The sequence below is a fragment of the Narcine bancroftii genome, chromosome 8, assembly GCF_036971445.1.
Source record: "Narcine bancroftii isolate sNarBan1 chromosome 8, sNarBan1.hap1, whole genome shotgun sequence".
In the NCBI taxonomy this organism is placed as follows: Eukaryota; Metazoa; Chordata; class Chondrichthyes; order Torpediniformes; family Narcinidae; genus Narcine; species Narcine bancroftii.
The window spans coordinates 38,419,343-38,443,988 of NC_091476.1; the positions used below are offsets into that span (position 1 = coordinate 38,419,343).

General features: G+C 43.9%; 1 protein-coding gene across 1 annotated transcript in view; it reads right to left on the bottom strand.

Moving 5' to 3' along the window:
* Window positions 1–5,531: 5,531 nt before the first annotated feature.
* The window catches only part of il1rapl2 (interleukin 1 receptor accessory protein-like 2), a 390,498-nt gene continuing 371,383 nt past the window's right edge, over window positions 5,532–24,646 (bottom strand). The window contains exon 11 of the mRNA XM_069896180.1: window positions 5,532–6,462. Within this exon, the coding sequence (XP_069752281.1) occupies window positions 5,756–6,462 (707 nt within the window). The 3' untranslated portion in view covers window positions 5,532–5,755. The remainder of the gene's footprint in view (window positions 6,463–24,646) is intronic.

Consider the following 24,646-nt stretch of genomic DNA (forward strand, 5'->3'; position numbering starts at 1 on the left):
TGGGAATATTACTGTTCTCCATGGCCCGCACAAAGAAATGAATTAATTTATTTAATTGCTCTCTTGAATTCAATTAATAGATATGTAAACCAAAATATGCATGGTTAAAAGTCTGTGGGGGGTCAACTCGATCTCTTTTGAAAGTATTGATCCCAGCTAGGTAGGCATAAGAGTCTTCCCTCCAAAGTTTGGGGAAGGAGAAATGGTTCCTGGTTCCTGGATCCCTGCTCTGGATTGTTTGTAACCAGTTCCTAATACAAGTCGAAGCTATTGGATAAAATGTCATCCAAAGTCCAAAGCCCTGCTGTTAGGAACTATCTGAGCTCATGGATGAATGATGGAAATTTGGGGACAAAGGTGAAAAGGATCTGTGTTTCAATGACATTTGTTTGCAACTCCTGGACATCCCAAAGCATCTTCCTCTGAATAAATTTAAAATTTAAAATTTTTTATTTAAAGCACGATCAAAGCTGACTCTGGCCAATGACACCCAAATTAACTGACAACCCAGTACGTGTTGCAGGTGGGAGGAAATTGGAGCACTCGGAGGAACACATTGGGAGAACCTATGGACAGACAGCTCCGGATTCGAACCAAGGTCTCTGAGTCAGAATTTACTGTCATGAACAAGCCACTAACTTTTTCTGGCATTGTAATAGCTTACCGCAATGCGAATCGTGCTGCCCCAATAAAGTACATTTGATGCATACAGCCTGTTAGGATATATTGTTAAAAAAAAAATCTGTTAAAGTGCACCACAACCTCTTTAAATGACAATGAAGACCAGACCATCTGTACTGGTGATGTTGGTGAAGAGATACATGTTGTCATCAGGTAGAACTCATGCAAGTTTCTTGAAGAATATACTATTGGTTTTTGGAACTGCAAACAAATTTTTCAAACAATGGAGTTTATCTTGGAAAAAAAAATAATTTATCTTAATTGGGAGAAGGTTGAGAGGGGAATTGAAATATTTTCATTGAAGTTGGCCAGTTTACTCTGAATGGTGAATGGCCACTTCTCAATCATGGATTCCATGACTCTGTGAATGGTACAGATGGCATGGTAAATTGAACGAGTACGTGTTCTTTCTGACACAGAACAACTGGCAGAGGGTTATTCCTCTGGTCAGTGTGCAATCTAACATGTGGTGTGAAACACAGAAGTCTGAAGATGCTGTGATTGAAGTCAAAACAATGAAATGCTGGAGGAACTCAGCCAGTTTCGCAGTGTCCATAGGAGGTAAAGGTATATTACCAATGATTTGGGCCTCAAGATGAGTGTCAATAGACAAGTATCTGAATTAAAGGCTGGAGAGAGAAAGGGATAAGAATGGGAGGGGAGTAGTACAGATGAACAGACAAATAGTGTTAATTGGATATAGCTCTGTGAAAGGCGACAGAGGGAAGAGAGAGAAAAAAAACAAAGCTGAACATGGGGAAGAAGAAAGGGGTGGGGGTGGGTTTAACAGAAACCAGCGAAGTACTGTGCAATCTAACATGCCTTCCCTGACACAACACCAAAGCACCACAGCACAGATCCCACACCATTAAGCTCATGGGGATCAACTTTTCAGTCACACTGAAATCATTTGCATTTTCTGTGTTAAAAATTGTAACAATCGCAGAGCAAATCCTGGACATTTGTTTAAAGAATGACGAAAGTGAGCTACCTCTAAAGGAAGCCTTCAGGAAGGATAGGTTTCGTGCAGGATTTAATTTTAAACAGGAGAAATGGTTCCAACGAAATGATTTATGCCATGAATGGCACATCCTCTTGTGCAGAACAAACATGAGGGCTTCAGAGGCACAGGAAATGACAGATGCTGGAATCTTGAACTGAAACAATGAGAAACTGGAGTGACTCAGCAAAGCAGCAAGAGAAATGGATAGTAAGTGTTTGGGGTCAGGACCCATTAAAAGCAAAAGGGGAGAACTGTGTGAGAGAACTTCCCATAACTTATGTTAGAGGGAGGATCAAAAGCAAGAAATGTAAAACTTCTACTTCTGTGACAGTGATACAAAAGTTTCATGTTCACTGAATACACTCTTGGAGCCTGGATGTGCCTTCTGGACTGATGAAGTACACTTGAGGACTTAGAATGCCAATGGAATGCATGGGGTGAGGAAGGGGTGGTGAATTGTTGCTGACCCTTGGAGATACATGGAAAACTGGTTATGCTGGAACCTGAAGCTAAGCACAGACTGCTAGAGGAACTCAGCGGGTCATGCAGCACGGGTGGGGGGGGGGGGGGGGGGGTGACGATTTGGGCTAGGACCCTTTGTCAAGACTTGATCAGGATTCTGGCCCAAAAGGTCAATCTTTCTTTTTCTCCCACTGATGCTGCTTGGCCCCCTGAGTTCCTCCAGCAGATTGTGTTTAGGTCCATATTCCACCCCATGTGATTGACATTCACTGTACTCAGAAAGCTGCCGTGCAAGCCCATCAAGGTTGGCTCGTTTGTAGAATGGAGTAGAGCCAAGGACAGAAGAGCATTGGCATAGCGTAGTGCAACCATTCTCAATGGGGGCTGTATGACCCACCGCTAGCAGACACAGCACATTCAAGTGAAAGATTTGTTTTCTTTTCACATCTCGTAGCATAATTTTTTAAAATGGTTTTCTTTAGGGAAATATGGAAGAAGCCAAAACTTGACTGCTTTACAGGGAACAGAGCCCATAAAATTTGAGCAGAATTATAGGTGGGGCCATACAATGGCTCATGCAGACCCATGTTAATTCAGACCCCATGGCTTTGTGTATCATTCTTCATTGAGCTCAGATCGTTTCCATCAGTGCTGCCACTTCACAAGTGCTAACTGCAGGTCTGATTTCTATTTGAGTTTCTTGGTCCAGGATGAGGTGCCCAAGTGCAATTTAAAAAAATGTAGACAGGTAACAGGCCTTTCTGGCCCACGAGCCCATGCTGCCCAAATACCCCAATTAACCTACAACCCCAGTACGTTTTGAAGCATGGGAGGAAACCCGAGTACCTGGAGGAAACACGTGCAGACATAGAGAGAATGTGCAAACTCCTTCAAACCCAGGTCGCTGGTCCTGTAATAGCATTACGCTAACTGCTACGCTAACCGTGGCACTCTCTGATGTGGTGCTGAGGGAGGAGGTGGCCAGCTCTCAGGTGTGATGCTGATCCATGACTCTGGTGGTGTCCCAGAAAATAAATCTTCCTTGGCACACTTTTAAAGGAGAACAGGAAAATTCTCTCCTGGTCAAATATTTAATTTCAATCAAATTACAAAATCACAGCACCATTCACATTGCTGGTTGTGGTAGCTTGTGGCTGCACATATACTGGCTGGCACATCCCCCAAAACACCAGCATTCTTCTGCTTCAAAGGAGCTTCAGCAGTTGTGGAGTACTCTTGGAGATCCCTAAAGCTGGGTCAAATCATGCTCATCTGCTCTACTTCTGTCAGTAGTAGCTGTGGACGTCCAGTGTGGTTGGACCTCTGCATTGAAATACTGAAGATTCAGCTGACCCTCAGGTGAGGTGCATGAGTGATTAAAGGTTGCCAGTGGGGAATGGAATGGGATACAGTACCTGGGCCCTATCCACTGCTCTGCTCTGTGGGATGCCCCTCCTTCCTTTCCTCTGCATCCAAGAAAAGAAAGGCAGTGCTGGTACTGAGCTTTGATCCCTGGGTGACTTGGCTAGGTGTAAATGATGAGGCGAGGCAGCAAGCCTTTTCATCCCATGTTCTGTCCCAAGCCTATCATGTCCAGATTGAGATGGAAACAAAATAAAGCAACTGAAAGTAGTTATTGACACTGGACAGAAATTGAACACAGAAACAAGCTCTTCAGCTTGCAGTGGCCTTCATCTGGCAACTAATTAACCTGACATTAATTCTCATTTCTCTCTCTCCACATTTTCAATAACTTCCCCCTCCCCCCAAGATTCTACCACTCATTTACACACCTACAGTAATCTACAGTGGCCAATTCGCCTTCCAAACTACAAGCCTTTGGGATGTGGGGGAAACTGGAGGACCCAGAGAAAACGCACGCAATCCCAGGCCAAACAGCCTTCGAAGCTGGGATTAAACCTAGTGGCAGAGTGGTGAGGTAACAGTCGCAAGAGGTGCACCTTCTGTGCTGCACCACTTTGAACTCGCTTTGAAGCTGCTCTTGCTTGTTGTCTAGTCCCACAAAAGTACGTCATCCATGAAGGAAATGACAGTCACGTTACATTTACGCAGAAATGGTTTAAGAGGGACTATTTGCCTCTAGTGACTAAAGCAGGCGGCAGTCATTTTGTTCATCACTTCTGTCTTTCTGCAGAGATGACAAGGCAAATTACTCATGGTACATCCAGCTGTTTGGCAGCAACTTGCATTATTTGAAATAGTTTCTTTTTGAATTGAAAAGAAAGCTAACTGGCATCATATGGAAGACAGCTTACTTCACATTGGTTATTCCCTTGATGTGGGAGGTTCATATTATGGGTGGGTTACTGCACTATAATTTAGTAGTTTCAGTTGAATCTATCACAGACTTGAAATAAACCCTGCGCTGTCATTCACAGAAGAGACATTATTTATTCAATGTGCTTTGGTTAAGTGAGTTGATCTAGTGAATATACATGCAGTTCTTTAAATTTTTGTATCTTTGAAACTAAGCACACAACATTCCTTGTTGGAATGTCAGAGACAATAACATACTATTCCACAAACTTGTTCAATTTCCTGTGTTGTCAATGTCTCACATCTGACTTCCAAGAAGTGGGGAGAGATGAGGCAGGTTGAGGGTGCAACATCATGACATGGTAGATTGTATCAAATAGAAGGTACACTGTTAATTGACAATGACCAATCAAATAAAATAAGCAGCTGCAATTTGTTGGGCAACATTGCAGATTATATTAATGTTGAATGCAAAGATTAGTGAAGCTGTTGGAAACATTCTGTGGTGAAGGAAATTAATGCCAAGGGAAAATGGTACATAAAACAGTGATGAAACGCATCAGGTCATTCTGTAAAAGATGGGAGCCCCTCAGTGAGAGGTTGTCAGCAACGTGGACAGCTGAGTCCTGTTTTTATATTGAATCACTCGGTTGTCATTCATCTTGCAGTGAGTTTTGTTAAAAATCTGCTCGGAATTCATGGCTGCACAATGCTCTCATTTGCATCCTCTGATATACAGTAGTTGTATCGTACTGGAGTCAACATCTATGAAGCACAAACTTGGCAAGATACAAATTGAATGGAAAATAGGAATTTTGAGTGTCCTCACTTCTAACAATGTATGCCAAATATATGCAGCCTAACAGTTGGGAACGTAGGAATCAACTCAACCCCTTGAATATGCTCCTGTGTTCAATTAGATAATAGTTAGCTCCATCAACATCGTTTGTTCCTTCCATTACCCCTCATAACTGAGACCAACAAAATAAGTTCATAATAGTTTCAATCAGTACCCCAACATTTTAGGGGAAGAGTTCCAAAACATGGTGACCCACTCAAAATGTCTGCTATCATCAACTAATACAGATTTGGCAATTTTGTGCGGGAAAGGGTTTAAAGTCAATCTATAGCACAGGCTGACAATCTTCTTAAAATTCAAACTAAAATATACAAGCTCACACATACAATGTCTGAAAGATAACATTGTTCTGGGATATTGCAGGACTTTTGTGTGTCCACGGCTCGTGAGTTTGATGTTAAGTTTTCTTTCCTGCGAACCTCTGCGCAGCTTGGATGGAAACGTGGGGAGACCAGGGCACTTCTGCCCAACCCTTACCAGATGTCGCTCGTGATACCGATCTCTCGTGAAGACATGGGCAGGCATTCACTACCCATGGGGTTGTCCCGCAGGGAAGGATCTCTGGTGATAATGATCTGTGGCAACTGTCCATTGATGAGGGTCATTGGAATATTGCAGTAGGTGTGTTGATTGCTTATCGGGGTAATGGGTACCGAAGCAGGTGAAAAATCGTACTCGTAAGTTCGACAGTAATGCCTCATTTGCATATGGTCCGCCTTGTGGAAGCTTGGTAGCAGCTCTGCCGGGGGAGATCCAAGTGTGGCCGAATCTGCTGCCATGGAAACAGTTGAGACAGCTTGCAGTTCTCCAAAAATACCCTGCTCACCAGAATCCAGGACTTGGCCACGTGCAATTGGCTCCTTTTTCTTGATGGGCATCTCATACTGGACTTTCTTCCAAAACTTGGAATTAAGTTTGTTACACTTGGGCCCATACCACTTGATGACAGATAAAAGTTTTATGTTGTCTTTTAAGGCTTCGATTTCATGGTAGTTCATTATCCCTTGCACATTGGGGCATTCAATCAAAATAACTTTGATTTCTCCTGCCACAAGCATGTTATGTAGTCTGTTTTCCAGCTGGAGTATGCTCCACCCACGTCTGATAACGTAGTCTGGCGTCAGCACGATAATTAGTCTTCGACTCTGATCAACACACCTCGCCAAATCTTCAATGTAAGCTGCGAAATTAGATAGAGAACAAGCTTAAAATTAAACGAAAACATAATTCTCACTCACCATTGCTTAATTCAATGTAAATCCAATTCTACATTGACATCACAAGTAACAGCAGAGAGACATGAAAGCAAAGCAGGCCACCGCGCAAACCGATCTCCCCTTCATCAACTCGCTTGTTACCTCCCGCTGCCTTAGGAAAATAGTCAACTCGTTCAAGGACCCGTTCCATCCTGTTACTTCCATTCTTGCAGCATGCACCTTCAGATTTAAGGACAGTTTCTTCCCTGCTGTCATCAGGCTCTAATTAGTGAAAGGTGATGCCTTGCGCTGTTTAACTGTTCTTTTCTCTCTAAAATTAGCCCCTGCACTTTTGCCTTGTGTGATATCATACCCTGAGCATTTATTTCATTGCAACACTGTTCCCTGCACCTTTGTTTTTAATTCTTGCACCATCTGTTGTAAAACCCCTGTTTTCTGGAATTCAAGCAACCGGCCAAAAAAAAAAATCGCAGAAAATAAATAGGTAAAAATGATGCACCTCACCATTAGTTCACCAATCACGTGACATGCAACCTCAACCAAGCGGAAAAATCACTTAACCGGCAACTACCAATCCCCATAGCTGTTGGATGGCAGCAATTTTACTGTACTATGTATCAGATGATGACTGGATAACAACATATTTTACTGTATCTTGGTACACATGACAATAAACAACTCAGTTCAATGTTGCAGGCAGGCTTGGCTGAAGAGGTGATCAATGAACTGTGCAGAAATGTGTCAATCAGCTCCTTGAACCTGTACCACAAATCACCTGTATCCTTCCTAGTATGTTTTACTTCACACACACATCTCAACATCTCTCCCAAACAAGTGGTGAGGTAACAAGTGGTAGGTAGCATTCCTACTAAAGGAAAGGGGGCTTGCATCTCCCTGTCTGGAGATGTTCCAAACTGTTCTAAAGCCAAGATAGACTCTTGAAGTTTGGCCACTTTTGGTCAAACCACGGACAGCAAAAGCCCAGCAACAGTTACATGACCATGACTATAATTATGCAAAGTGTTTTAGTGACTGGTCTTTTTTTTATAATTGGAGTCCTCAGATATTTTAATCCCCTTCAAAGTTCCGATGAGATCCTCTTCATCAGTGCAACATCCTTCAGAACTCAACTTAAATGAAAGCTTTGATTATTTTCCACTTCAAGCACTGAAGCAGTTTTGAAATATTCTATTAGTGTTTGGTTCTGGAGGTTATTGTTGTATCACTACAGAACAATATCACCTTGATATTCTCCCTTAATTATCTAATCATCCTATAACAAGATGAGTACTCATGATTTCACTCTGTTACAAATCTGGGAATTAAAAGTAAAATTGTGTTATGACAAGAGACCCTCAATCAGGTAAGGTAGGTGGGGTGTGGTGGGGATGTTCAAATTGGTCCTCCAGCCCAATGCAATCACATCCAGCAGGCTGCAAGGTAAAAAAAAAATGAAATACTTTGCTGTCATGGAAACTCTATCTGCTGTTAGTGTTAACATTGTGGTAAAAATGGCAAAATCTGAGCAAACAGGAAGCAGCATTAGCTCGGTTGAAACTTGACTCATGAAGGGGACGAGCCAGGAGGAATTGGCCATCATCAACACTTGGATTTTTGGGGGTGTGGTGTGCAAATGTCTATGGTTTCTAGAGAGAAAATCTTTTGGTGAATCCTTTGTAATGTGAGTGACTCCTTTTTTTTGGCACAGTGCCAATATTCTGACTCACTGGATTATAGCAGGTATGTCAGTGCTGCAGTGAAAAGAAAGGCTCAGACCCACAATGTTGGTTGTCTATCTTTACCTCCATTGGATTCCAGGTTACCTTCTGAATTCCTCCAGCATTTCTGTGTTTTCACTCCGTCTTCACGTTTCTTGGTTGGAAAAGATTCAGCTTTGCACCTATCTGGAAACTTCACTGAGAGCCCAGCAGGAGGACAGAGTGAATATGAGATAATCAAAGGAAACTCACTGCCTGTGTTCTTCACTTTTACCTGTGTGATTGTACAGATTCTATCACCAATGTGTCTATGTACAGATGGTAGTGTAGGATGACTGTGATTGGCTGAGTGTGTGGCCACACCTACTGGCAGGTCTTAAAGGGTTGCTCCTAGCCAGACCAGGTCATTCTGGACTTGTCGACCTACTTGTGATATGCTCCAGTCTTTTTAGTTGATAAAAACCTTGGTTTGGATCAACAAGTCTTTGGTTCTTTCGACACGCACTACAACCTGACTTTGGTGAAAAGTTCAGATTTATTGTTGGAGTATGCACATACAACCCTGAGATCCTTTAACCTGCAGGCCAGGCAGAATTTCTACTTATTGGCAGTGCTAAAACTGTACTCAAGAAAAAATACTGTACATATAAAAAAGAGAGAATGTAAAGAAAGATAGAAATGTAAACAAACTGACTGTGCAATATCAAAAATAAATATTTGATAATAATTAATGTGCAAAGTAGGAGTCCTTAGTCTTTGATTTAGTTTGTTGCTCAGGTGTTTGACAGTGGAGGCGTGGCAACTGTTTCTGAACCTGGTGGTATGGGTCTATGGCACCTATGCTTCTTTCCTGACGGCAGCAGTGAGAACAGAGCATGTCCTGGATGGGGTAGATCCTTGATTTTTTTTTTTAATTTTAAAGAGACCGGGTCTCATTGTATTGATTGAGCAGGTAGCGCTGCAGCTCTATCTGCGGACACCGTCAGTCTTGTTGGCACAGGGCACTTTTCTGGCTGAAGCCGAGTATTCGGCCCTCTTTAGACAAGTTCGTGATGACCTGTAGCCGTCACCATATCGATGCCTAATTGAGTGAGGGATACCCGCTCAACCCAGGCCGCAGCAGTCTAGAGCTCCTCATCTCAAGCGATCCGACAGCCTCAGCCTCCGAGTAGCCGGATTACAGGCGCGCGCCACCGCGCCTGGCGTGTAGATCCCTGATGATGCTGCTGCTCTCTGAAAGCAGTGTTCCACGTAGAGGTTTTTCATGGTGGGGCAAGTGTGGCCCTGATGTACTGGGCTGTGTCCATTACCTTTTGTAGGGCTTCCTGCTCAGAGGTATTGGTTTAAATACCATACTAGGCCGTGATGCACTTTCCATCGCACATTTGTAGAAGTTTCCCAATATTTTTCAATATCATACCAAAACTGAAAACTACTGAGAAAATAAAGATTCTGATGCACTTACTTAATGATGACCTTTGTGCGTTGGGTCCAGGAAAGGTCCTACGTGAAAGTGACTCCTGGGAATTTAAATTTGCTTACCATCTCAATCTCTGATTCCCCCAAGGAACACTGGATTGTACACCTTTGGTTTTCTCCTCCTAAAGTCCACAATCTTCTCCTTGGTTTTGGTGACCTTGAGTGTGAGGTTGTTGTTGGTACACCATTGAGCCAAGTTTTCAATCTTCATCCTGTACGCCCCTTTTTATACAATCTTCTATTGGTGGATCATGAGCAGATTTGTAGATGGTACTGTTGTCATACCAAGCCACGCAGTCATAGGTGAGGAAACCCATGTGGTCATGGGGAAAATGTACAAACACCTTACAGGCCGCACCGTATTCAAACCTGGGTCACTGGCGCTGTAATAGCTTTGCTCTAACCACTAGGCTAAATGATAGAGCCTAGATCATTCGATATTTAATGTGGATATAGATAAATATTTCAGAGATCAAGGAATTAAAGGTCATGGAGAACTGACACAGAAATGGTGCAAATGCACAAATGTGCTGGAGAAACACAGCAGGCCATACATCAACCATGAGCAGCTGACATTTTGGGCCTGGACTCTTGTTTAAAACAGAAAGAGTGCTCAGGGCTGCAGAGACCAGCCATGATCATATCGAGTGACTTGAGTGACGTGCGGGCCTACTCCTGTTCTGGCCTTCTTTTGCTCTTGCTCATTGACCATAGTGTGACAAAGTCTTACAACGTTGGTCGGTGAGTGCTCATCCATGGTTTCAATATGTTTGGTTGAATTGAGCTGCTGACCAAAGGCAATCCTCAACCATGTCCCTTCATTGCTGCTTGTGTAAATGTAAATGCTTTGGGTTGTTTGAGTGCTGAGGTGAAATCAGTCAGGATCTGACAGCGTGCCAACAATAAGCAGTAAGCCTTACAGAATCACACTTGGGAGGTTATGAGTTGCTGACTGCTCCTTCACTTTGCATTTTTAACATATGATTAAAATTCTTGTCAATCCTCAATCACAAAATATCGAAAACACTTTTAAAATACAAAAGAAAATATATTGAATTAAACAGAAGAATTAAGTACAATGTCCTTCAACTGTTACTACAGAGAATTAAACAAGACAAGGAAGCCTAAACCTGAGTCTGTCCTTCTGTGGGACAAGGCACATTCTAGGAGTGTCCTGCCTGGACAATATCTTCTAGCTAGTTTATTCCTTAGAGATTTGACAAAGAAATGGAGCAGTTGAGGGTAACATTTGTAGCGCAATCATTCAAACAGATGTTGCTCAATTGATTTGAAAGATTGTCTGAATGTAATCCACAGCTGGATAGTGGGGTAGATATTTCCACTGTCCCACTATGGAATAAAATGAGTTTGAAATTCTCCATTTCATGCACTGAATGGAACAAATCATATCAGTTCGGTATGACCAATCATTCTGGCATTCATTGTCCCAGGTAAACTGGCCTGAAATTAACTTGCAGGTTTCCTCCCTTACTTGTGTTAGCCCGCTCTAACACCAGGCTCTGTATGGAGTGCAGTGACAAAGCCTAGTTGTATTGGGTTTCCTCAGCATTATGCTTGGAATCAGCCTCCCTGACCAATCTATTCCATTTGAATGGGGATCCCCAGCCTGGAGATTGGGAGGAAGAAAGAGAATTAATTACAGTGTCACATTTGTTTAATGTTTTTAATTACTTCTTAGTGTTTCAATGTGTTTTGAAACAGTGGAGGAATTGCATGTTAGAGTTAGCAGAGGGGATGCAGTTCATTTTTAACTTTCTTAAGTGTTTTTTAAACTGAAATACCAATTTGTGTTTATTTATAGCCAGGGTTGGTGGTGGAATAAAACTTAGTGGGGGGCATTAGGGCAACGGCGGGGGGCATAATCTGACCTTTGAAAGTTCACTCAGCAGGGTGGGGGTGGTGGTGCTGCCCTGCGCGTGCCTTTGAGCTCTCTTCCTGCATTGGCATCTGGTCTTGGAGCCTGGTTTGCTTAGGAGCTCGCGGATGTATGTAGGTTCCCAGAGCTGTCTGAAGTGTTTGCTTCATGGAGCGCGACAAAGAGTTTCTATGACCCCCATTAGCATTGTGTGGTAGACTGTAATAAAAAGTCCCAGAAGCAAGACTTTCTTTTTTCTCTACGCTGCAATTCAAGTTAAGTTCATTATCATCCCGCAGCATGGATGTGATGCCGTGGGCTGCTGCACAGACTCTTCCCGCCCCGTGGACCTCACCCATGGCCCCCGGGGATTTCTCCTGCTTTGTATCGTCAACCTTGCTGTGATGCATTACGAGCAACATGCATGCATGTTTCCTTGGTGCTGGCACTGGCAGAGCTGTTCCAGCTGCATGGGAGATTATGGGTAACTAGAACTGATATTGATCCTGCTGTGATGATAGATATTAGTGACACTGGGCTGCGGGTCACAATACCTCATTTCGAGGGGGCATGTGGGGCGGGGGGGGGGGGCGTGGTGTGTCACAATACGTTGTGAAAAGTTTTGTTTTAGCACTATCGATATGTGCTAACTCTACCTGGCCCACAGTTAAAAGGATCTGAGGGTTGTATGTGATGTCATGTATGTACTCTGACAATAAATCTGAAATCTGAATCTGAACTCACAAATATAAGCTTTCTTTCTTATAAATACAAGGAATTTCGACGGCTTGTATTTATTAAGCTCTGTGAAATTTGTTCAATGAGTCAGTAAAAGGATAAAATCTGCACAAGCAAAATCATAAAAATCAATTAATGTTAAAAGAGAAATGTTTATCCAATACCGTAATTCCACAGTGAACCACTGTGCTGGCATTGGAGAGATTGAAGATTTACAAGAATGATTACACAAATCAGCTCCAAAAATGGCGGCCGCATATCAGAAAAGGGGCTGGATCCCAAGATGCCATGGGGGTTCCTTCATCGAGGAGAGGAAGCCGCACACGGGAAGAACCAGGGACATCATTTCCGCTGGCAATGGCATAAACGGAAGTGTGTATAAAGTTGGTCCTGAAAGCCCAAATAAAGCATTCTTGAGTATGACTCTAAACGTGCACGTTGCCGTTATTTCAGCGCTGTGTGTAGCACATCGCTACATCTGCAGCAAAGGGATTAGCACATGAGAAACTTTTGACAGCTCTTGAACTGTACTCCTTGGAGTTCAGAAGAATGAGAGGGGTTTTCATAGAAGCATTTTGAGTATTAAAAGGCAAAGACAGAGTAGATGTGGCAAGGTGGTTTCCCATGGTATGGGAATCAAGGACAAGAGGGCACAGCTTCAAGATTGAAAGGTCCCCATTTAAAACAGAGATGCGGAGGAATTTCTTTAGCCAGAGAGTAGTGAACTTCTGAAATATGCTGCCACTGGGAATAGGGGAGGCCAGGTTATTAGGTTTAAGTCAGAGATTGATAGGTATCTTAATAGTCAGGGTAACAAATGTTATGGGGAGAAGGTAGGGGAGTGGGGCTGAGTGGGAGAATGGCAGAGCATACTCGATGGGTCAAAAGCCCTACTTCTGCTCCTATATATTTTTTTTAACAAATAAATTATTTCACTACAGCAATATCATTTTCCATAAAATGGCAACTGTAACCAAGCAAGGCATCCTTTGGTGCTCCTGAGGTCTATTCTCTCATCCCAGAAGTCAATCCAATGAACCTTCTTTCAGAGACCATAAGCTTATTCTGTCCTCTAGTTGATGTATCATCAAAGCTCTTTATAAATATGATTCATTTACAGGATGTCAATGCCATTGACATTTATCTTTTACCCAGAATCAACCCTGAACTTGGAGGCTTGTCATTTCAGATATCAGTGAAGAGTCAATGATATTGGTGAGCCCTAAGCCACTTGTAGTCCTGATTGGATAAGGATGGCAGATTTTCCTCTCTGAATGATGTTAGAGAACCAGATTGGCCTTTGTACCCTCAGCTACTTCATGGTTAACATCACTGATATGAGCTTTTATTCGGGATGTATTTTAATTGCATGAATTTGCATTTCACAGCTGACAGGATTTGAATTCATGACTGGATCAATAGTCAAGACCTCAAGACAATATTCCAGTAACTTAACCATCCTCTAAATGCAGAAATAAATCGTGATTGGAGTACTGAAATATCCTTTTTAACCTCACTTTTTTCTCTTCTTTTGCTCTGCTTCATTTATTTTTAAATTGTGTATTTATGGAAATGTAATTTATAGCAATTTTTGCCCTTGTAATGCACATTAGGCTGCCAGTGTCTGAAAATAAAGACGAAGGTGCATTCCCAAATCTCCAGTGCGCCGCGACCCAGCCTACAGCACCATGCAGGGCTCCCCCCAGCCAGATGAATGCGCCGCGACCCAGCCCACAGCACCATGCAGGGCTCCCCCCAACCAGATGAGTGAGCAGCGACGAGGCCCACGGCACTGTGCAGCTGCTCAGCAAGCTGCACAGGCGACGGTTCAGCCCACTATGCTACGTGGCCATTCGGCCTACTACAGAAATAGGTATGATGGTTATAATATTTTAGAGGCATTTAGACAGGTACCTGAACATGTAGGGTATGTGCCTGGCAGATAGGATTAATTTAAATTGGCATTATGGTCAGCACAGACATTGTGGGCCAAAGGGTTTGTCCCTGTAGTGCATATTCTATGTAAAAAGAAAAGGTTAGAACTGAGAAACTGAGGCAGCAGCTATGGAGGGGGAATGATTGAAAGATTGCAGGAGAATTTTATTTCCCATTGGAAAAAACTGCCACCTCTACCGACAATTACCCAGGTACTTAAACTCAATGCACGTTAATGTCTTAGCAAACTATGCCCTTTGACTCCACATTATTTCTTTCTTTGGCTTGGCTTCGCGGACGAAGATTTATGGAGGGGGTAAAAAGTCCACGTCAGCTGCAGGCTCGTTTGTGGCTGACAAGTCCGATGCGGGACAGGCAGACACGATTGCAGCGGTTGCAAGGGAAAATTGGTTGGTTGGGGTTGGGTGTTGGGTTTTTCCTCCTTTGCCTTTTGTCAGTGAGGTGGGCTCTGCGGTCTTCTTCAAAGGAGATTGCTGCCCGCCAAACTGTGAGGCGCCAAGATGCACGGTTTGAGGCGTTATCAGCCCACTGGCGGTGGTCAACGTGGCAGGCACCAAGAGATTTCTTTAGGCATTCCTTGTACCTTTTCTTTGGTGCACCTCTGTCACGGTGGCCAGTGGAGAGCTCGCCATATAATACGATCTTGGGAAGGCGATGGTCCTCCATTCTGGAGACGTGACCCATCCAGCGCAGCAGGATCTTCAGCAGCGTGGACTCGATGCTGTCGACCTCTGCCATCTCGAGTACTTCGACGTTAGGGGTGTAAGCGCTCCAATGGATGTTGAGGATGGAGCGTAGACAACGCTGGTGGAAGCGTTCTAGGAGCCGTAGGTGGTGCCGGTAGAGGACCCATGATTCGGAGCCGAACAGGAGTGTGGGTATGACAACGGCTCTGTATACGCTTATCTTTGTGAGGTTTTTCAGTTGGTTGTTTTTCCAGACTCTTTTGTGTAGTCTTCCAAAGGCGCTATTTGCCTTGGCGAGTCTGTTGTCTATCTCATTGTCGATCCTTGCATCTGATGAAATGGTGCAGCCGAGATAGGTAAACTGGTTGACCGTTTTGAGTTTTGTGTGCCCGATGGAGATGTGGGGGGGCTGGTAGTCATGGTGGGGAGCTGGCTGATGGAGGACCTCAGTTTTCTTCAGGCTGACTTCCAGGCCAAACATCCGGGAGATCCAAAATGAGTGGTGGACTAGCCTCGCCAAACGAACACAGCTCAGCGCGGACATTGGCGACTTCAGGGGTTTCTACGAGGCTCTAAAGGCTGTGTACGGCCCCTCACCCCAAGTCCAAAGCCCGCTGCGCAGCTCAGACGGCAAAGTCCTCCTCAGCGACAAGATCTCCATCCTCAACCGATGGTCAGAACACTTCCAATCTCTTTTCAGTGCCAACCGCTCAGTCCAAGATTCCGCCCTGCTCCAGCTCCCTCAACAGCCCCTAAGGCTAGAGCTGGATGAGGTTCCCACCCTGGATGAGACATATAAGGCAATCGAACAACTGAAAAGTGGCAAAGCAGCAGGTATGGATGGAATCCCCCCAGAAGTCTGGAAGGCTGGCGGCAAAACTCTGCATGCCAAACTGCATGAGTTTTTCAAGCTTTGTTGGGACCAAGGTAAACTGCCTCAGGATCTTCGTGATGCCACCATCATCACCCTGTACAAAAACAAAGGCGAGAAATCAGACTGCTCAAACTACAGGGGAATCACGTTGCTCTCCATTGCAGGCAAAATCTTCGCTAGGATTCTACTAAATAGAATAATACCTAGTGTCGCCGAGAATATTCTCCCAGAATCACAGTGCGGCTTTCGCGCAAACAGAGGAACCACTGACATGGTCTTTGCCCTCAGACAGCTCCAAGAAAAGTGCAGAGAACAAAACAAAGGACTCTACATCACCTTTGTTGACCTCACCAAAGCCTTCGACACCGTGAGCAGGAAAGGGCTTTGGCAAATACTAGAGCGCATCGGATGTCCCCCAAAGTTCCTCAACATGATTATCCAACTGCACGAAAACCAACAAGGTCGGGTCAGATACAGCAATGAGCTCTCTGAACCCTTCTCCATTAACAATGGCGTGAAGCAAGGCTGTGTTCTCGCACCAACCCTCTTTTCAATCTTCTTCAGCATGATGCTGAACCAAGCCATGAAAGACCCCAACAATGAAGACGCTGTTTACATCCGGTACCGCACGGATGGCAGTCTCTTCAATCTGAGGCGCCTGCAAGCTCACACCAAGACAAAAGAGAAACTTGTCCGTGAACTACTCTTTGCAGATGATGCCGCTTTAGTTGCCCATTCAGAGCCAGCTCTTCAGCGCTTGACGTCCTGCTTTGCGGAAACTCCACATTATACTGCACTGATAACTTACAGAATGCTAATGCCTGCTGGAGGTATTTTTTGCAAGCATTAAGAAATTGTATTCATCAAGCCACTATCGTGGCCACTTCATGTCAAAAAGAGCATTGCCACTTAAAGTCCTTATGAAGTATTTTTGGGATGTAAAGCAGCCAATTTATACACCGTAAGCTCCCATAAATAGCAATGAGGCATCCCTTGAGGAATAAAGATTGACCTGAACACTTGAAGATTGTAATGTAAAGGAAATGGGTAAATCATTATCAAAGGAAGTTTAGTCTTGAGGCAAAAAACCATTGTCAATCTTAATCTGCAAAATTTAACACAAACATCAAATAACTCGAGAAAGTCCATCCTTTCCACAATAATTAATTATATAGCCCTATAGCAATGCTTACACAAGCAAAATTTCTTTGGCTGAAAGTCATATATGAATTACTTCATTTAAAAAGTTAGAAGTATTAAAAAGGTTAAGTAACAAGATTTCAATTGTTGCTGTTAGTTCTCAACAGAAGAGGATTCAGCCTGTTTTAACCAACTGCCTATTTTAACCAGCCTAGGATGCTGCAATCCCCTGAGAGTTGGCATTCATTCTTTCTTTATAAGTGTCTGCAATGAAATAAACTTCTACCAATTGCAAATAATCCTATCTGTCAAGGACATACCCTACTCCTTGAATGTTCTGCTGCCAAATATTTCAGCTCAGTTCAAAGTGAGTGCAATGGTTGTTGTCTGCCCCAGCAGTGGCATTGAACTCAAGTCTTAGCATCTGACTTTTTGGTGACCTTTTAGTACTTCCTTCAGAAATAAGTGATTACGTGTCCCCAAAGCACAAACCACCATAGAGTAAAGATTTCGATCATATTCAGTTGGCTTGAAATAGATGTAAGGTGTGGGAAAATTCCCTTCATGAAAAGGGAGGCCAAAAACATCGAGGGCACGTACGACAAGGCAATCATACAGTGATATGCAGACAAAATGGGAGGAGCTCAGGTAAGCAACTTGGTCAGCATGGATGAGTGCGGCCAAAGTGCCTGTTTGTTTTGTGTTGTATAACTCATTGACTTGAATTCTCCATCCACTTAATTAAGCGCACTACTGGTGCACCAACTGTAGGGGGAAGGCATTGTTGCTGTTTCAGATCAAAATCTTGCAGAGTCCTGTTTGACCTGTAGAGTTCCTTCAGCAGTTTGTTTTTTTTTGCTCCAGCTTAATAGGTCAACAACCTCTGTGTTGACCAGCAGAATTGTGGGGGCCTAGCGTCACTGCCACTCAACCTTGCTCTCCCCAAAAAAACTCTCCGCCCTCACCCATTCTTGGATCAAAGGACAAAACTGGTAGTTCTTTTCATTTTATGCCAGAAAGCTTGCCTGTAAGTAATTTCAACTTAAAATAACAGTTAGCAACACATCATGGTAACAGGCCCTTCCGTTCCGCGACCCTGCGCCACCCAATTACGCTCGTGATCATTTAATTTATCAACTCCATGTGCATTTGGAACATGGGAGGAAATTGGAGCACCTGGAGAAAACCCACTCGGACTGGAGAACATAAAAACTCCTTATGGTCAGTGCTGGATTCGAACCTAGGTCGTTGGCACTGTAATAGCATTATGTTAACCGTGACGCCAACCATTCTGCCCCAAAACAGTCAACTACCCTTTATCTTGAATAGATGTTATTTACCAATTTGAGCTTTTTAATATTCATCCTTTCTTAGCCTCACCAGAAGTAGGAGATGGGATGATTTCAATTTTATACATCTGCTCATGAATTTAATAAATTTAGTGAATGTATAAAATTGTATACAGATGATCCCCTAGTAGCACAATTTGGCTAGAATGAGAGAGATAACATCTTACTTAACATAGGTGCTTGAACCAAAGCAACAGCTAGCAATTATTAACATTGGTCTGAAGTCAAACACTATTATATAGTGTTTGCAATCACCAACATCAGCCTGTTACCAAGAAGTTTGGAGTGAATTAAAACAGCTAATTTAATGACTGTTGCAAAAGTCAAGGGAGAAGAAACAAATGTCTGAAAGTAAGCTTTCTTTCAGGAAGCAACACACGAGATCTTCTGAATAAGCACCTGTCAGCAACTCTTTTGATCATGATTGATTATAAATCTTGCCATTTTCCTTGAAGGAGCTTTTGAAATTGAGTTTCTGCAATATTACATTAAACCCTGATGTTGGGCGACTACACTGATTGGAATTGATCTGTTCACTTCAAAGGAAGTATTGTGAAGTTTTTTTTCTGACCATAGTTCCTGAGGTTTCTCCCATTGCCACCATCATACCAAGGCTAAGTGGAGTTTTTCTTCTTCACTTTTATCCAAGAGTATTCGTTGGAAGTGAGCAAAGTATTATTTGTTGGAGGAACTCAATGTGTCGAGTAGCATGCACAGGAGACAAAGAATGGTCGATGTATGGGGCTGGAACCCTTCGTCAAGACTGGGAAGCGAATGTAAAGACCAGAAGGCTATAAGATATAGTATCATAAGTAGGTCATTTAGACCATCAAGCTCGCTCTGCCATTCAATCATGAGTTGATTCATTCTCCCACTCAGCCCCACTCCCCTGCTTTTTCCCAACAACTTTTGATATCTCTCAATCTCTGCCTTAAATACACCCCACGATTTAACCTCCACAGCCACCTGTGCAGCAAATTCAAGGGGTTCACCACTCTCTAATGATGAGGAAAAGTTGGCAAAAAAAAAAAATTCATTGCGAGGTCAACTTCATTGATGAGATTCAGGGTCATATCCTGGTCTCGTGAGCAAAGTGCATAGGGAGATTGTCGAACAATGAAAGGTTCAATAATTTGGCCAAAATTGGTGCCACATTTAGAGCTGGTGCCCCATAGCTCCAGTTTTCAGAGTTAATCCTGGCGTTGTGTGCGGTGTGGAGTTTGCAAGTACACTGTGTGTCTTTGTACTCTGGTTTCCTCCCACTTCCCAAAGAGGTGCTGCTAGGTTGATTGACTGCCTGTTAGGGCAGGTAATTGATAAAAGAATTAAACAGCAGTGAGCAATGATAGAGTAAGTAATAGGGCTACATGTGCAGTGAACTGGGATTCAATGGTAGGGTATGGTGCTGATGGCTGGCCCTGCCTCCCTGCTCTGCCCCCATCTGCTCACATATAACCCTGGTTTCCCGCCTAAACGCAGAACCCTTCTAAAGACTACTATTGAACTCTACCCTTAGTTATAAGCTAATAAAATAATTTGTTCTCCTTCCAGTCATGAGAGATTTTATTCACGCTACAGTTTTATTAGCTTATTCCCTAGAAGATGGAAGTGCTGCTCAAGCCAGATATACCGCTGATTGACCCTCTGTCCCCTAATGCGGCTGAGGAGTTCACATACTGGCTAGACTGCTTCCAGGCCTACCTGAAACATCTTCCACACCGATGAACTCAGGAGGTCTGCACTCATTTTGAGGGTACGAATGAAAGGGTACGCAGTCATCAGGGACTACTCTACATAAAACGCTGTTATCGAGGTGTTGAAGGCTAAGTACCTGAAGTTTCAGAATGAGGTCCTAGTGAGGCACCAACTTGCTTTACGTTGCCAGTGGCCAGGAGAGACCATTGATGACTAGCTGCTGGATGTGTGGACACTTGCCAAGAAGTGCAGGTATGATGTGGCTATGGGCCACATTCGTGAGGAAGAACAGATCTGGGACACTGTAGTTGTGGTGGTCTGCTCAAGGTACATGAGACAGTGATTGTTCAAGTCGGAAAAGAAAGACCTGGGTAGCCACGTAGAGCTAACCAAATCGCTGGAACAGGCCAAGCTCGAAAACAACGACCTCGAAGTCAGCGAGCTCGCTCATCCAGATGACCCCTTCCAAGGACCAGCTGCTCCTGCTAACCCTGCCCTAATGGCTGCCACTTCCCATGCTAGGGAGCACTCCCATTCTAGGATGAGGGTTTGTTGCAATAGGGGAAGTCCGCGGCCTGCACTGCTCTTGGATCCGATTCCAGCCCCAAGCCATCTGCCCTGAATTCACCTGAACCCACTCACTGCGCGACATGCCAACAGAGGTCTGGCTATCCTTGGCTACGTGGTGGAGAATGGCATAATTGGCCCCGGTCCTGATAGGATGTTCCCCCTGTTAGAGCTCCCCATCCCCAGGACCACAAAGGCTTTGAGGAGAACCCTGGGGTTTTTCTCATATTATGCCCAATGGATCCCTCAATATGCTGACAAGGTTCACCCTCTCTTAAAAGCCACTAATTTTCTCCTCTCGGCTGAAGCCCAAACGGCTTTTAACTACCTCAGGAACCACACTGCGAAAGCTGCCATGCACGTGGTGGACGAGAATGTACCTTTCCAAGTGGAAAGTGACGCTTTGGGTGTAGCCCTGGCTGCAACACTCAACCAGGTGGGCAGGCCGGTTGCATTTTTTTTCACAGCCATGAGCTCCAAAACCCATCAGTGAAAAGAAGGCTCAAGCCATTGTAGAAGTCATAAGGGACTGGAGACACTACCTGGCTGATAGGAGATTTACACTCTTCATTGACCAGCACTCGGTCACATTCATGTTCAATAATGTCAAGAGGGAAAAAAATCAAGAATGACAAGATTGTTAGGTAGAAGATCGAGTTCTCCACCTACAATTATGACATTGCCTATCAGCCAGGAGCCCTTAATGACCCCTCCAGATCCTTATCCAGAGGAAGCTGTGCCTCTGCACACACTGGCCAACTGCAGTCTCTGCATAATGAGCTCTGCCGTCCAGGGGTCACCAGCATGGCTCATTTTGTCAAGGCTCGCAATCTGCCTTACTCCATGGAAATGACCAGGTCTTGCCAGGTCTGCAGGGAGTGTAAGCCACACTTCTATCAACCCACAAAGGCGCACCTGATCAAGTCATCCATCAATTTTAAGAGACTTCTCCCCTCCATGAATGGGAACACCTTCTTCCTTTCTGTCACTGACGAGTACTCCTGCTTCCTGTTCACCATTCCATGTCCAGACACGTCCACTTTGTCAGTCATAAAGGCCCAAGATTCCATTTTCACTCTGTTTGGGTATCCCAGCTATATTCATAGTGACGAGGGCTCATCTTTTATGAGTGATGAGCTACGTCAGCATCTGCTGATGAGGGGCATCATGTCCAGCAGGATTACTAGCTACAACCCCCGGGGGAACGGGCAGGTTGAAAAGGAGAACACCAAGGTCTGGAAGGCTGTCAAACTGGCCCTGAAGTCAAAAGGCCTTCCAGACTCATGCTGGCAGGAAGTCTTCCCCATGGCACTCCATTCCATCTGGTCACTACTATGTACCACAACCAACGCTTCTCCTCATAAGCTCCTATTCACTTTCGAAAGAAGGTTGGCATCAGGAACTTCACTCTCAGACTGGCTCACTACTCCTGGTCCAGTCCTTCTTAGGAAGCATGTGAGGAGAAGCAAGACCGACTCCCTAGTAGAAAGGGTGAAACTGCTCCACACCAATCCCTTGTACCCTTATGTGGTGTACCCTGATGGCAGATCCATCAGGGTCCGGGCCCCCATTGGAACAGAGGGTCCATTGCCTCAGGTGCCCTGTGAGCTATTGAGCTTATTCTTGCTGCCCCAGTCAGAGGCTCAGGGGGCTCAGGTTCCCCCCTCCACCTCTCACCCTCACAAGTGACCATGAGACCCAAGGAGTCCAAGGCCCCTCAGTGCTAAGGTGCTCCACCAGGATCTCCAAACCCCCGGAGCACTAAAATCTGTAAATTTGTAAATAACTATTTTTTTTTAAACCATTCGTTTCTGAACCCATGTTCTCTGTCATCATCCACAAACCCTAAATTCTATAGGAAGGGGTGAATACAGTGAACTGGGATTCACTGGTAGGGTGTTGTGCTGATGGCTGGCCTTGCCTCCCAGCTTCACTCCCAACTGCTCACATATAACCCTGGCTTCCTGCCTCAACTCAGGACCCTTCTGAAGACTACTGTTGAACCCTACTCTTAGTTATAAGATAATAAAAGCATTTGTTCTCCTTCCAGTTGTGAGAGCTTTTATTCATGCTACAAGGAAAGGGAAGAATAAGGCTTATGGAATTGCTTTGCTCGAAGGCAGCACAGATTTAATGTGCAAAATGATTTTCTTACCTGTCACAATGACTAAATTACTGCATTTCCAAAAAAAGATGAAAGACTCTAGCAAAGGCACAATGCTGGAGAAACTCAGCAGGTCAAATAGTGTACTTTATATAGCAAAGATAAAGACACATAACTACTTGATTACATTAAGGACAATGACCTGCTGAGTTTCACTAGGATTGTGTCTTTACTTCAACCACGATGTTGCCAGACTTTCGTGTTTTACAGAAGATATTTTAATATCTGCATTAATTGAAAGCCTTAGCTCCATGGGCCACTTTCAGCCAATTTATGAAGTTTAATCCAGACACGTGTGAGGTGATGCACTTTGAGAAGTTAATTGTGAAGGGAAGGTGCACAGTCAATGGCAGTGATGTACACAGGGATCAGGGGTTCAATCCATTGCTCCTTTAAAGTGGCCATGCAAGTTCACAGGGTGGTAAAGAAGGTGTATGGCATGCTTGCCTTCATTGAACATGAAAGAAAGGATTGTATACAGTTGCAGCTGTTTAAGATTCTGGTTTGGCCACAGTCAGAGTACTCGGTGCTTTTTTTGGTTACCCACGTTTCAGAAAAGTAAAGGTACAGAAGAAATTTATCAGGATGGTGCCTGGATTAGAGGGTATGATCTCCAAGGTGAGGTGGACAAACTGGGGTTGTTTTCTCTTCAGTGTCAGAGGCTAAGGGGAGATCTGATAGGTGTATAAAATTATGAGAAGCATTGGTTGGGTGGACAGTCAGAATCTTTTCCCCAGGGTAGAATTGCCACAAACTGCAGGACATGCATTTAAGGTGGGGAAGGGGAGTTTAAAGGAGATGAATGGGACAAGTTTTTCACTCAGAGCGGTGGGTGCCTCGAATGGGGAATAGCAGTGAAGCAGATGCAATAGAAGCATTTAAGAAATTTCTAGATGGAGACATGAATTGTTAGGGAAAAGAAGCATATATATCATGCACAAGCAGCTTAATTTTAATTTATTTTTTGTCAACACAATCAGTGCAGTCATTATCCAGGAAATTAAGAAAAAAGATTGATGACATATAAAATCTTGAGGTACATAGATAAGGTAAACAATTACAGTTCTTTTCCTAGAATGGGGGATTGTAAAACCAGAGTGGGAAGGGAAGGTTGAGAATCACTCCTCTGGACCTAATTGTTACTGAAATATTTTGCTTGAGAAAAATTATCATTGGGCCCATTTCCTTTGGAGTGATGAAACCGTGCACATAATGAGTCAATTAGATATGATTAAAACAATCATTTTCAAACATTTTCTTTCCACCCACATACCACCTTAAGCAATCCCTTACTAATCACCGAGCACCTCTAGCACAGGGAATACTTAAAGCGATATGTGAGTGGAAAGAAAAAGGTTGAGAACCACTGTCCTAATACTCCTAATACAGTCCACTTAATATTTTGTGGTATCTAATGATACTTAAGAGTAATGTAAACCTCCCACTACTCCTGTTCATGCGACTGACCCATGGCTGCATCACCAGAACCAGCTCCAACAGTGTCATTAAGTTTGCAGGTGACACAAGAGTATTTGGGCCTCATCAGCAGCAAATATGAGTTGCACTGCAGGGAAGAGGTGGAAATCTCATGAAATGGTGCAAGAGTAACAACCTGAGTTTCTTTGTGGACAAGACAAAGGAGATGATCGTGGGCTTCAGGAGTACCAGGAATGACCCCCCTCCACTACACATCAACAACTCTGTAGTAGAGAGTGGAGAGCATCGAGTTCCTTGGAGTTCATTTAACTAGTGGCTTATTGTGGACACTCAACATCTCCTCACTTGTCAGCGAGGTGCAAGTCTTCTGAGAAGACTGAAACAGGCAAGACTACCGGCCACCATTATGTCATCCTTCTATAGGAGCTCTATTAAGAAGGGTCTTGGGCCTCTGCATCACAGTGTTGT